We start from the raw sequence: 13,232 nt of genomic DNA, 5'->3' as shown, positions 1-13,232 counted from the left end.
CACTGGGGACTCGTTTAAGAATCTGCAATGTGAAATGCTTGGCCCGGAGGCTCCCTGAGGATTTTCCACAGTTGCTCCTGGGAATGCAGAACTCCCACCCGTCCTGCCCACAAGCTTGGCAGAAGCCCACCATGCTGGGAGGTACAGCTGTTCTCTCAGCCCAGGCCCAGGGAGGCAGTGCTGGAAGTGGCCCACTCCAGGCAGCAGAAGGTGGAGAGCCAGCAACAGGTGCTTGGGAAAAGGGGTCAGTTATCACCTAGTGGCATGGCCACAGCCAGCTCTGCCTCTACAAGGCCGTGATGGGCAGAACCTGCGGAGGAAAACAAGAGGGAAGAAGGCAGAAGGCATAGGCCTCATGGAGCTGTGTGAGCTCCGGAACCATCCTGTGCCTCCCAAGAGAGAGGGCGTTGTGTCCGTGGAAGGCTCAGCATCCCCGGTGATGCCAGAGACCCCAGGCCGCTCGAGATGGAGTCCCAGCTGTCCTAGAGTCCTGAGCGGGCTCCACATCTCAGACCCCAACACCAGTCTCTGCACAACTACTTTCTCCATACCTTAGTGGATCAGGAAGGGCCGTAAAAAGCACATAAATGCAGGAGCCAGTGGGGCCACAGGGGTGGCAAAGCACTGCTTCCCCTTGGAAGGCTGAGCGCCTGCCCAGTGGGCAGGGTCTGCCCCGGAGGAGGGGTAGAGCAAATTTACAGGGCGCCAGAGAGACAAGAGCAGAGGGCACTGCGGTCCAACTCGAGGTGGCAGATAACTAGTTTTTCCTTTTCTGGGCAGCCTTTCTCTTCTTCTGTCGCTTGTTTTTTCCTATCTTGTCTTTTTTCCCCACTTTTTCTTCTCTGCGCCCCCTTAGATAAAATTAGTAGAACCATTAATGATGTTGAAATACACAAGAACTGTGTCAGTCTGCATAACATTTAACACTGGACCATTTGTTTTCTTCAGTCCCCTGCCTGGAGGCCCCTGGGCAAAACACTGTCCATCAGTACTTCATTAACAGAAATCAGACATTTTCTCCCACTCAAAAAATAAGCTTAGAGGGGTTTCCACAATATCTGTGAACTGCTTAGAGCAACTGCCAATTTACCAAGCTGAGGCTGGCCCCAACTATTGCCCAAGGCTTCCAAACAGGGAAGAAATGCACCTTCAAGAGGTGAAATTCACATCACACCCCAGGCACCAGGCTGGACTTGGTCAATTATCTTACTCAACCTGGCCTCCTTGGGCTTCATTCCTTCTCAGTGCAGAGCTGAACTCTTCACTTGAACTACAAAAACCCTGCATTTCAAATAGAATAATGCTTTTTGGAGTTTGGAGGCCCAGTATTCACACAGCCATCTGGAGAAAGAAGGTGGCTTGATTCCACCTTCTCCTTTCTGGAGCCTATAGGCACCCCTCGGAATGACTGAAATTGTTCTGGCAAGAAAGGGAGAGAGATGATCAGCAGAATTTTATTAGAGCAACTGGCTCATGACTGTCACATTAAAATGATTCAAGCTGAATGGTATTTAATGAATTATGTGGAAGGACCACCTGTTTTTGTGAAAGCTTGATATTAACCATGGCCTGGAATTATGGGATTTTTGCATGGTAAAATGTGAAAACTGGATATTACGAGGATTGAGTCTTTGGAGATTATATGGGGATGTTAGGAGGACTGGGGAGAGGAGGGAGAGAAGGGGAATTAGTGAGTCATATTAATCTTCAGAAAACTTGCACTGCTGTTTCCACTGGGTTTAATAATTTTAAAAGAAGAGGCAAAAATTTGAGTTACAGATCTAAACTGCTTCTGAGCAAGGCCCATGTGCTGGCCTCACACGTGAACGAGCAAGAGGCGTCTAAGGCAGCCGCCAGCAGAGCAGCATTTCTTCATCAACTCCAGACATGTGTGTGAGCCCCAGGTCTGAACTAATGAGTTTTATTTCAGGTAAATAAATTCCCACATACAGTAGGAGGTTTATGCCATGAAACAATTAGCATTTTATTGCTAGTACATATGTCACATTTGATACAATCTTAATACAAGTGAAAAAATACGCTGTGGCTAACATTAAAAAGCTGCAATCACATTTATAGTTCATTATTTCTTTACAAATTGCCAGTAGTTGAAGACAATAGAGAAACATAATCTACTGACATTCATATGGCTTCACTTCAAATATATGAATTGCTCGACTGTAAATATATTCTGAAATACATTTGTTTTCTAAAGAAACATTTAAAAATGTGCACAAAAAGTATATATTTAAAAAATGTCTTGCAAAAAGTTTCAAATACAACCAGGCCCATCTGTGGATCACATTTATGCATAGAAATTTCAACTTGCCAACATCTCTGACTGGAACCTAACTGTTGTGGTTCAGGAGAAGGGGTTAGTGGCAAGAGGCTCATTTATTCATTTATTTTTTCACTTCTGATTTCAGAAACTTCAGAATTTATAGAGAGCCTCCATGAGGCAATCTCAGAATCCAAATTCCTCAAAGCACGCTCTCAGATTGAAAACGGCATCTGATTCTGCAAAGAGTTGCCTTTCTTGGGATGTAAGCGTGAGAGTCATGATCTCACACTCCCCAGGGGAGGGCCAGCCCCATTGTGGACGAGGCCAGGGAAGATTCTCACAGAGGGCCTGGGCAGGAGGGGAGGCCAAAGGGAGGAGGGGGCTGCAGGGCAGGAGCCCCAGTGAACCCCCTCCTCCTGCTGAGCAAGTACAGAAATGAGAAGCAGGCGAGACATGAAAGCATGCTGTGGGAGGCAGGGAGAGGGCTGGGAATGACCGGGAAAGGGTCTCTGTGCAGTCCCCAGTGACAGCTGCTTCTACACGGAGCCTGCAGATTCGCTGGCTTGAAAGATCAGGTAAAGCTGGTGGCTGCTGCCTAGCAGTACTCAGTACTAGGAGCACCTGGCTGTCATTCAGGAGGGATGCCCTGGCAGGAGCCACCTGCCGTCCTCCTCCAAGCCTTGGCATCTGGAGGAGGGACATTTTTCTGAGCTCCATGCTTGGCCATCACCTAACTGTGCTCAGAATCCCCAGGGCAGAAAGGAGAAGCCCCAAAACAAGTCATGTACAGATCTTGAAGTAATCATTGATTGAGAAAAGGGTAATGAAATGATGCTGACTGTTATGATAATGAGGGTACTGACTGGTGGGAAATGCAGTTGGGATAATACAATTTCTTAGAAAACCCCAGTTATAGGACAGCCAGTGTGCAAGGGCACAGGGCATGAGCGAATACAAGCTGCAATACACGATAAATGCAATTGTCTTCATGCTGGGCAAACCTCCAGCCCGTTCCCAGGTCAGTGTGCTACCCATAGGCACACCTGGTGCTGCTACTCAGGCTATCCTTCCCCCACCTCTGCCTTCACATCCCTCACATGGTTTTAAATTTCTCAAGTGGATCTAGAGGGAAGTCCTTTGTGGCTGTGGTGCTTACTTGTTTAAAGCTTTCTCCAGGTATTCCTGAATCCACTTCAATTTCGGGTCAATGCACACTTGTCTATTGTTGTTCTTCAGCCTTGCCCTGCCAAAACAGAAGAGGCAACAGTGTGCAGCTGCACAGAAGGTGGCACTGTGGTCGTCTGAGCGTTGTTCGGTCATCTGACACCCATGTCAGGACCCCCACTGGTGCCCAGTGCCCCGCCTGACAGGCTTGGGTTCTGGAGGAATTCAAGGGAGGCTGGAGAAACCCAGCGCTTAGGAGTGTGGCAAGCTCCACTGCAGAAAGATGGGAAAATGAAACATCTTTATGGGGTGGCCAGGGAACATTTCAGTTGGCTTTGGAAGGATGAGTAGGAGTCCAGCAAGTGAAGGGAAGGGAGGGGGGAAACAGGAGTTTCCAGCCAATGTCCAGAGAGTGCGGAGGAAGAGCGGGGGCAGGATGCTCAAGAAGCAGGTGGCCAGATGAGAAGCGCAAAGGAGGGGGATTTTATCTGCAAAGTTATGGGGACTTGTGAGGGTTTTAAACAGGACAGTGACAGCAGCAGAGTTTTGGCTCGATCATCTTTCTAGTACATGGAAGACAGACTTCAGAGTAAGCCTTGGATGTAGCAGACCTACGAGAGGCACTGCCTGCCTTAGTCTGGGGAGAGAAGGGAGCAAGCAGGACAAGAGGGACGGGGCACAAGGTGGGGGCAGGGCAGGTAGTTTGGCAGAAAATGGTTTCCAGAGAGATTGTACAAGTTCAATGACTGCTCCTCGGTCTCATTTGATTTTTTAAACATGCTGGCTAAATTCACTCTCTGATGAACTCTCTCTCAAAGGAGAGAATTTTATTGTAAACAAACTATGTGAAAAAACATTTATTTTCTAGCAGCCTAAAACATATTGCAAATGAAAACATATTCAAGGCAGCAAAGACTGGGAAAAAAAAAAAAGGGAAAATCAACCTTAAAAAACGCTGGTGTTGGGTGGAAAAGCCTTCAGGAAATTCAGCTTTCTTTCTAACTGCTGTGTTCCTGTCTCATTTTCAGCACTGGGACTTTGCAGGGGATGAGCTCTCCCCAGGAAACCCCAAGCCTCACCCCCAGGCATCTAGATACACGACTACACTTGCTGTGTGGCTTTTTTTCCTGAGCTTCACCCAGCCTCCTGCGCCCCAGGTGACAGATCTTTGCATGTTATGTATGTGTGATTTGGGTTTATCTTGTTTCCCACCTGAAGGAAATCAAATGTTAACAGTTGCCATCAACCCCCCAACAAAACAACAAAATCTCGGGTATTGTATTTGAGAACATGTAGGTAAGTAAGCTGAAAATATTGGGTTTCACCAAACGGTTAAAGATGACTTAACACAGAATTTGGGTCTTGTGAGGTTTTGCTATGTGAAGAAAGACTAATTTAGAGCACTGAAGCCCCCAACCTGGTAGAACCATTACTGGTAAAGGGCTGGCTCACTTGCTGGGCCTTCAGCAGAAACTTGGGTGAAGGCCACGCTTCTCCAGGCTGGAGGCAGCCAACTGCCATTTGCTGCCCTGCAGGGAGGAAACTTGGGAAGAAGAGACGAGGACCACTACGAGCACAGCGGGGCACCAAGGGTCAGGGGAGTGACTTTTGAAGCTCCTGCCTGGTGGCACACTCAGAGGCCTCGAGGTAGGAACATGTGCCTCTGATTAAGTCAAGCTCAGGGCTGGACACAGCATGTCATTCCTCCAGCTCTCCCAAGTCTGCCAGTTAGTTGTTCCTATGCCCATCAGGAGTAGCATTCCTGGAGGGTGATGTTCTGACTTCCACAATCTGAAGGGCACAGTTTGGGGTGTTGAGGATTTGAGATGCTTGATCTTGCCTCTGGCAATGTGGCTCTCGAAGAATCGGCAAGGACATATGTAGCTCATGCTGACTGGTTTCCCTAGAAGAGGTAATGAGAACAAGAGCTGGTTGGCCTGCCAGGCCTTGAGGATACACGTGTCTGGGTCTGCAGGCCAGGGGCCGTGGGCTCAGAAGGCAGAATGATGGCAGGATCAAGAGGGATGGGTAAGTCATGGGCACACCTGTGCCAAGAACTCTTGGGCAGCTTAGGGGGCTCTGGGTACGCTCAGACTTAGCTTCCACAGGGCCAGAGGGCAAAGGCCCTTGGACAGCTAGACCTAGGAAGGCAGGGACCTAAATAAGAAGCCCACCTGCACAGGTGTGTCAAGATAAAGTCTGTTAATCACAGGAGAGAAATGTTTCAGTCTAAGGCACTGAGGTCCTGGTTATTCTTTGCAAAATAAACTCCCCCAGGGCCAACTGAGAAAGACCTTGTTAGTCAGGGGAGGAGAAAGAAGGAGGTTCCTTGGCTCTCTCTGCTCCCCCATCTGGCATGGGCCTCATCCCAGGAGCTCCGCAGCTCCCCTGGGAATGCCGCCCCCTCTCCATCCCCTCCTGCAGTCTTCTTTCCCACTCCACCTTCAGTCCAGGCCACACCAAAAGAATCCCAGCAGCAGAGGCCGCCTTCTCCCCAGCACTTCCCTGAGGTCCTGGAGATTATCAGGCTGGAGTCAAATGTGGCTTTCATTGTCTAGGCAGGGGCTTTGCAGCCTCCAAGGTTGTAGTACATCTTTGTCAATTTACCAATTTGCAAAATGCAGTAATTGACACTCATTAGTGTAAATTAGCCAGGTCTTCTGCAGAACCTACCACTCACCCTTTACATCTAGAATTGCAAGCCTGGGGTCTGGGATTTGTGTGCTTTTTTCTTTTCTGCAGATTTTATCCAAGCCCTACTTAATACCCCAAATTATTTGAATCTGTGAGACTTTCGTCAGGGTTTAAATGTATGTCAGAGAATATTAAGTCCAGAGGTATAAAAAAAAGTTTGCCTGTTTACAGAGCTCCCAGAGGCCTCCTGGTGGTGGTGAAGTTCTGCACTTTGGGACGAGACTTGTGTTAGCCACAAGAAAGCTTGTGAGTGAGGGACTTCTTAACTTTTTCTTTCCAAAGGCAGCATTCAGTTGATAAGACATGGCCTGGGGACAGCAGCCTATTTAGCCACCACGTCCAGGGAAAAGCAGATAACTTGGCCTCCCAGGACCAAAGTGGACTTGGAAAATTAGGAAGGAGAAAGCCGGGCTTCAGGGAGCCCAGTGACTCCAGGGACGGGAGCAGCCTTCACTCAACCCAACTCCAGAAAGTCTGCAGGTGCCAGGCTTTTAGCAACTGCACTGGGTCCCTGCAGGGGAAGTCTGTACTGCCCTGTAACCAGATCACTTGAGAAAGCGACCCCAGGGCTGGGAGGCCTGGGTAATGGAGGAGCCAGTCTCCCACCAGTGTCCTGCCCCAGGTTTCCGTGGAATTCTCATGGGTCCTCCTGAGCTGAGCAGGGACTGGAGGACTGGGGCCCGTGGTGAGGCAGGATGGGTCCCAGTCCCAGAGCAGCAGTGAGCTGAGAGGCACACAGTGTGAGCACTGGGGTGGAAGGGGGCTGCTGCTCTGCTGTCTCAGAGAAGCTGTTCTGGCTCCACTGACCAAGCAGTGGAGATCAGGCCAGAAATCAAAGCTGATTCTGAGCTCAAAACACAAGCTTTCTCTTTCTTCCCTCTTCCTTCCCTCCCCCCTGGGATTATCCATTTCCTTCAAAGGCAATTCTTATTCCTGCTCCCAGGACCCAGTTGTGGGCCTGTCAAGTGGGGAATTTCAACAGGTTTTTTAAAGTGACAGAACACCAAGTGATTTTACTAAGAAAATTTGGTGCCATGTCCACCTGGAGTCCTTTCTCTAGCTTTTTATGAACATTAGTACCTTTTCCAACTGTTAGGGATATGACAAGGTGTTTGGGCAGGCTGCAGAGTTGGCCCAGATGTTACGTGGTGTTGGAAACTGGTTAATGTGGCCATGTTCTGGAGCAGTTCCCTGAAAACCTTCTAATGCAGAGACAGGAGCCTGGGCCAACCTTTCCCACTAGGGCTGGGAATGGGGCCCACACTGGGTTTAACCCCTGGAAGCCTAGGGCACCCAAGGTACCAGCTGCTTGGCTGAGGTCAGTAAGTGGGGGAAGGGCCAGAGCTGGAGCTAAGGTGTCTCTAAAATGCAGTGTGGGACTCTGTGAGCCAAAAGTGCTTTCTGACCTACACATGCAAGGAAAACCAAACCAGCCTGGAGCCCAGGACCCTGACCTGGCCACCTGGCTGCCAGGAAGGCAACTCAGAGTGGCCACCAAGCAGCCTCCCCAGGGTCAGAAGGAGTCTCTCAGTGAGGGTCCCACTCCCTCTGTGATGCCAGCTCAGGACTCAGTGACCTGGATCCCCAAATTCCAGTCCTTTCTGTAGCTCTCTGGAGGATGGGACATCTAGGGACAGCACCATTTCCCCCAGAGAGGCGCATTATGACACAGCCATTCTACCAGACCACTCGATTTGTTAATGCCCCACCCAGAGTCCTGGAGATGCTCAGTTTGTTAACGTCCCACTCCTGGAGAAAAGTATCCTGGAGATACAGCCTAGGATACCTTTTTGGCTAGGAGGAAAATTCTGAATTGCCTTTGATCTGATCCCTCTGCAGCTCTGACCAGCAACTGCTACACTTTTAAAGAACACTTCCCCAGGTGCTCAGCCTGAACCTGTTAGTCCAGGACCTGGCCAAGCCACATGCATGCTCACCTTGCCCACACTGGCTTCAGGGCCACTAGCCCAGAATGCCACAGTGGGGCACTGGCTGGAACCCAGCCTCGCACTTCAGGAGCCTGGTTCCTGCACAGGACAAGGCTTACCGTGCTAAGAGCACTCAGTGTCCTCCAACCCTGTGCAGTTCGCTGCGAACTTCACAGTCAAGCAGGGTAGCGGGGCCTAACATGGCTTTGTTTGTGTGTCCAGACAGTTTATTTTGGTTTGCAGCAACAGCGTTCTGTGGCAAGGACAGCGAGTTCTCTCTTAAGCTTCAAAAGAGAAAGCTCTCAGGTGAAAGGGGGACACCACCTTTCCCAGTGGCCTATATCTGGGTGACCCAACTTCGCTTCGCTGCAGCACTCGCTCTGAGGTGAGAGTGCTCACTTGAATGGTGACAAAGGCGCCTGCCTGCAGGGGTGTTTTCGGGGTTGCGGAGGCGCTTGCGCGATCTGCATGGCCTCTGGAGCTCTCTCTGGTGACCGGGGTCGCCCGCCGCTGGGGGCTGCGGAGCTGTGCAGAGCACGGCCGGGCGGGCAGCCCAAACCCTCCAGCTGCTCCGGTCGAAGCGCGCGGAGACTGGCTGGGCGGGTGCAGCGAGGGCCGAATCACCGTGAGTGGACGCCGCGCAGCGGCCCCCATCGCACGGCCGCGACCAGCGAGTAGCGAAGCGAAAAGCGTTTTGCAAAGAGCTTTCCCGCACGAACCGCCAGTTGCACCTCCAGCACCAAGCGCAGAGGAACTTCGGAGCCCGTGCGCCCCAGAAACCGCCGGGCGCGGGAAGGCTCAGGCCGGTCAGTGAGCGGCAGCTCGGGGCTCCTTTCCACACCCGCGCCCTCCGCGCCTAGCCAGTTTTCCTGGCCGACCTCGCTCCGCAGTTTGCTCGAGGTCTGGCGGCGCGGTCCCCGGAAACCCCAGCCCCTGCGGAGCGCGGAGCCACCTAAGGCTGGTGCTACGCCGGCTTGAGCGCCGCGCCCGCCCAGCCTACCCAAGGCAGTGCAATGCGAACCGGGTTAGCTCCAGGCGCGGAGCGCGGGGCGCGGCGTCTGCCCCGTCTCCGCAGCCGAGCGTATTCACCGTCGCTGAGACAGACCGCAGCCAGCACAGGGGCCAGCACGGCGATGACCTTGGCATCCATGGCACCGGCAGCGGGAGGACGTGCAGCGGACACGGCGGCGGCAAGGGCAAGCGCAGAGGCGGGAAGCGAGCGAGGGGCTGTTTAGAGGAGAGGGCAGCAGGCGGGGCCCGGCGAGGGGCGGGCCTGGAGCCGCATCCCGCGCTTCTGGGGCTCCGACAAGCGCCCCTCCCACAGACCGCTCCTCCGGCTCCAGCGCCTCCCTCCCTCCGCCTCCCGCACCTGGGTGACCAGGGCTGCTGCGCTCTGACCCGCTGACGTTGCGCGGGGCCTGCTCTGCAAGCTTGACCTCTGGCGAGGGACCAGCCGCGCAAGAAGGCTGGGCTGCGGGGCTGGGCACGGTTCCCATTCTGCAGACAGACAGACTGAGTTCCATAGGTGGGCGATGGATGAGAACCAACGAAACACCAGTCGGTGCCGGGGCTGAGGCCCAGCTGGGCCGGCGCTCCCCGTTTCTGGAGTGTGGGACCCTAGGCGACCGCTGGCCCAGGTTCACTAAGAGCGCCTCAGAAGCTCGGCCCAAGGAACGAGGCCGGTGTTTGCAGGCAGAACTCCTATTCCAAGCCAAAGCCATCGCTTATTAGACAAACCTCAGTTTTCTCACCTGTCAATTGAGGCTATAAAATGAACTTCCAATTATAAAGTAAATAAATCAGGGGGGTGAAAGTACCGCATAGGGAATAGAGTCAACAGTATCGTAATAACTTAGTGTGGTGACAGCTAGTCAACACACTTTTGTGGTGAGCTTATTAATGAATCACTGTGCTGTACACCTGAACCTAATAGAAACTAATATAATATTGTATGCCAACTATTCTTCAGTAACATAAAAGAAAAGAAAAATAAAATGCTACCCTCCAGGAAGGAAACAAAAGCAGTTCGCCCCTGAGGCTCAGTATACGTGAATTTACTTAACCCTTTGTACCTATGCTCTCTCAACTGTGAAACGGGCTAAGCATATTCCCTGCGAGTGGAGCGGGGGGAATCCTCCGCGAGTCTCCTCGCCACCACCGCGAAGCGCTCTGCATCCTGGGTGACACATAGCACTCAGTAAACGAAGCTAGAAATAATTGTTCAAACCTCAGTATTTCTGCCTCTACAGTGCAGGCCCTGTGCGACCCAAAGTGGTGAAAGGAGGCCCCCTACTCCCCAGCCCAGGCCTGTGCTCTAGCGTCAGCTTTTCTGGTCCTGGGAACTACACCCACCGAGTCGTCGCGTGGCAGCGTTAGCCCGCCGGTCGGCGCACCCTGGACACGCCGAGAGGCCCGCCACCCCGGGAGGCTCCGCAGGGAGAGTGGGTTTCGGGCATAAGGAGCAGGGAGGGAGAGTGCGCGCCGCGCTGGCAGGAAGGGGCATCCTTTTGTATTTCGCCAGTGACCCCAGGACGCTCTGGCCATTGCGCCTACCCCTGCCGGTATGGCTAGATGTTGGCGTGGACTCCATCCCCGCGCGGTAGGGACCAGTTTCTATCCTTGGGGGTTCTAGGGTCCTGGCAGTGTGGGGGAGTGTTCAGGGCCCACCGGCCTGGGAGCAGCAGATCCCGCGGGGGGCTGTGGGGGGCGGTCAGCAGGAGGCTGCGAAGGCTCTGGGACTGCGGCCCGGGGATGGCTGTCCTCCGTGTCTTTTTCCCAAAAAGTACTTTCGCGCCCAATTAGATGAGCTGCGATTCTGCGCTCAGTCTTTTGTTCGTTGCTTCACTCCGGCCCTAGCCCGCGTCTGGACAGGGCAGGGGCACAGACAAGGGAAGCCCACCGGCGCGCTCCCTGCGCTAAGGTTAGGGAGGCTTTCTTCGGCATCCCCGCCTCCCCGGTTTCCGCAGAGCGCGAGCGGCAGCCTCCTAGCCCTGAGCCCTGCCGGGAGGCCGGCGGAGCGCGACGGCTGAGCTCGGGCGCCCTCTGGAGGCAGAGGCTACCCTGGCTCCCGCCTCTTCCCCGCCCATCCGGGTCCCGGCTGAGGCTCCTCCTTCCCTTCCCCCTCCTCCCCGCCCCTCCTCTTCAACCGTCTCTCCCCACACCCCAACGTCACTTAACGTGTGTCTTTGATTCCTTGTGTGGGTCCAGATCCCGGTCTGACCTGGGCTTGGCCAGGACTTAAAGCCAGAGCCTTCTGTTCATTGCTCTTTTTGCCACAAATCGGGGTTTTGCCCGGCTATCCGAGGGAGGTGCTTGGAGGAATCGCAAAGTCGCGGCTGAGGGGAGCAGGGCCTCCGGTCTGGCAGAGCCGTGGGACCCCAGGACACACAGGAGTGTGGGACCGTCAGAGCCCACGTACTCCTTTCATTGATTAAAATACCTACTGAGCATCTACTATGCTCCAGATACTTGTTGTTTGAAGTACTTCAGTAAAGGAAACAAAACAAAGCAAAAAAAAAAACACTCAAACCCCCTATCCTCGTGAAGTTTACATGCTGGGGAGGAGGGGAAAGGGGGGTGGAAATGGCACTAAACATGGGTAATTAAGGACATAATCTGTAGAGGTAGTTAGGTGCTAGGCGAAATTGGAGTGGAGGGGAGGGAGTTAGGATGTAAACTTTATATAGAGTCTCCATAATTTTTCATTGGCGAGTATTTAAATTTAAAAGGCTATACAGGCCAACACTCTGGGGCCAGGGGCCATCAGACTCTGCCTTTTTAACCTGGGCTCTTAGCCTGTCAACCTCTGAAGTTTGTTTTGGAATGTGTCTCTCAGTGCCTCTCGGGGGTCTGTACTTCTGCTGCGCTGCCCTTCTGGAGAGGGTTGGCTGAACACTAACTCATGAAGCAGCCGCTGGGGGACTTCTGGGACTGATCCTGTCTGTCTCGTGGTGTCCTTTGGAGGAGATCAACAACGTATTTATCTCTCTGTCATAAAAAGGAAGGAGGGAAGGCTCAGCAGAGAGCTTCAAGGTTAGGCAATGTTTGTGGAGTACAAATGGTATGAAGGTAGATGGGGCTGGACAAGGTGTGCAAACACAAGGGGCAGCAGAGGCCGAACCCTGGGCCATCTCATTTTCCTCTTTGAAAAAAACCTCCCAAAGTCAGGGCAGCAGAGCCCACCACACTTTCCCCTCTATCTTTAGCTTATGCCACTATCTCTGCTTAAAAGGCTCCACTTTCTTTCTTTTCCAGGGAACTCCGTTCCCCATCAAGACCCAAAACAATTCCCGGTTCCCTATGAGATTTTTCAGATCTCTCGCACACTTCGCACTCAGAGTTGCTGCTCCTCAGGGACACCTTAGTCATGTGGAGTTCAAGGCAGGAGGGAGGCAGGGTTAAAAGGCAGGCTCACCATCATGGCCCTATTGTGTTATGGTCTCTGGACCCCTGGTGCCCAGTCCACGTAGCCACCTGTGGTCCTCTGGCCAGTCTGGGATGTTTGCTCCTTCAGAATTCAATGGCTGAGTTTAGGGGAAAGGACCTTAGTTCAAGGTTGAAAGTTTGCACCAAATCATTGTTTCCTAGTGTGTAACTGACAGGATGACTTTAGGTGGCACTCTGAAAACAGTATTTCAAAAAATACAGATGTACATATTCATTTTTAAAAGCACTAAGAGAAAAGTATAACTAGCACAATAGACATTCAGGTATGGCTCAGGATTGATTCACTCTTTTAAGATATCATTTAAGTATTAAAAGATAAGTGGAATTAAATCAGCATAGCATGCAATAGTGGAAGTGATACGGATATCCCTAAATAAAGATCATTCTTTTTGTATTATTTGATACTACCCCCTGCCTTTTTAAACAATCATTTGGCCCCACAGTGGTAAAACAGAATCGTGCAGGGGAGGTGTGTCATCTTCCCCACCCTTGTTGGTGTCCCAGGAAGAGTGTGGGGACATGTGAGATTGCATTACCTGGCCCTGGACCCTCCCTGGTCCTCCCACCCCAACCCAGCTCCCTCCTCTGAGCTATCAGTGCGGTCTGAGGGGTACAGCCAGGAGACAGCTGCCTGCTCTACACCCTACCCACCCACCTCTGCTCTCCCACCTTTGACACCCCTGCTGGAGTTCTCAAGTAGGTGTCCTGCCCTGGGAACC

At 52.4% G+C, this 13,232-nt stretch overlaps 1 protein-coding gene across 4 annotated transcripts; it reads right to left on the bottom strand.

Moving 5' to 3' along the window:
- Nucleotides 1-642: 642 nt before the first annotated feature.
- On the bottom strand, nt 643-10,073 carry LOC140850441 (uncharacterized). 4 transcript variants are annotated; one of them, XM_073241191.1, is made up of 3 exons: nt 8,187-10,073; nt 3,438-3,524; nt 643-851 (listed from the first exon to the last, which is right to left on the bottom strand). In XM_073241191.1, the coding sequence occupies exon 1, from the start codon at nt 9,786-9,788 to the stop codon at nt 9,153-9,155; it is 636 nt and encodes a 211-aa protein (XP_073097292.1). In that variant the 5' UTR covers nt 9,789-10,073; the 3' UTR covers nt 643-851; nt 3,438-3,524; nt 8,187-9,152. The 4 variants fall into 4 exon arrangements, 3 of the variants coding, with proteins under 3 accessions (XP_073097292.1, XP_073097291.1, XP_073097290.1); XM_073241190.1 differs by lacking the exon at nt 643-851 and adding an exon at nt 1,867-2,968; XR_012133285.1 differs by lacking the exons at nt 643-851; nt 8,187-10,073 and adding an exon at nt 4,898-6,539 and having other exon boundaries at nt 1,575-3,524.
- Between the last annotated feature and the right edge of the window lie 3,159 nt (nt 10,074-13,232).

Source organism: Manis javanica, chromosome 7 (assembly GCF_040802235.1).
Source record: "Manis javanica isolate MJ-LG chromosome 7, MJ_LKY, whole genome shotgun sequence".
Classification (NCBI taxonomy): domain Eukaryota; kingdom Metazoa; phylum Chordata; class Mammalia; order Pholidota; family Manidae; genus Manis; species Manis javanica.
The sequence above is the reverse complement of the archived record's forward strand: the minus strand, read 5'-3'. Positions and strand labels throughout refer to the sequence as shown.

What these genes read in the sequence shown, in the direction of transcription:
- LOC140850441 (XM_073241191.1), bottom strand. Translation starts at nt 9,788, where the DNA reads ATGGCTTTGGCTTGGAATAGGAGTTCTGCCTGCAAACACCGGCCTCGT.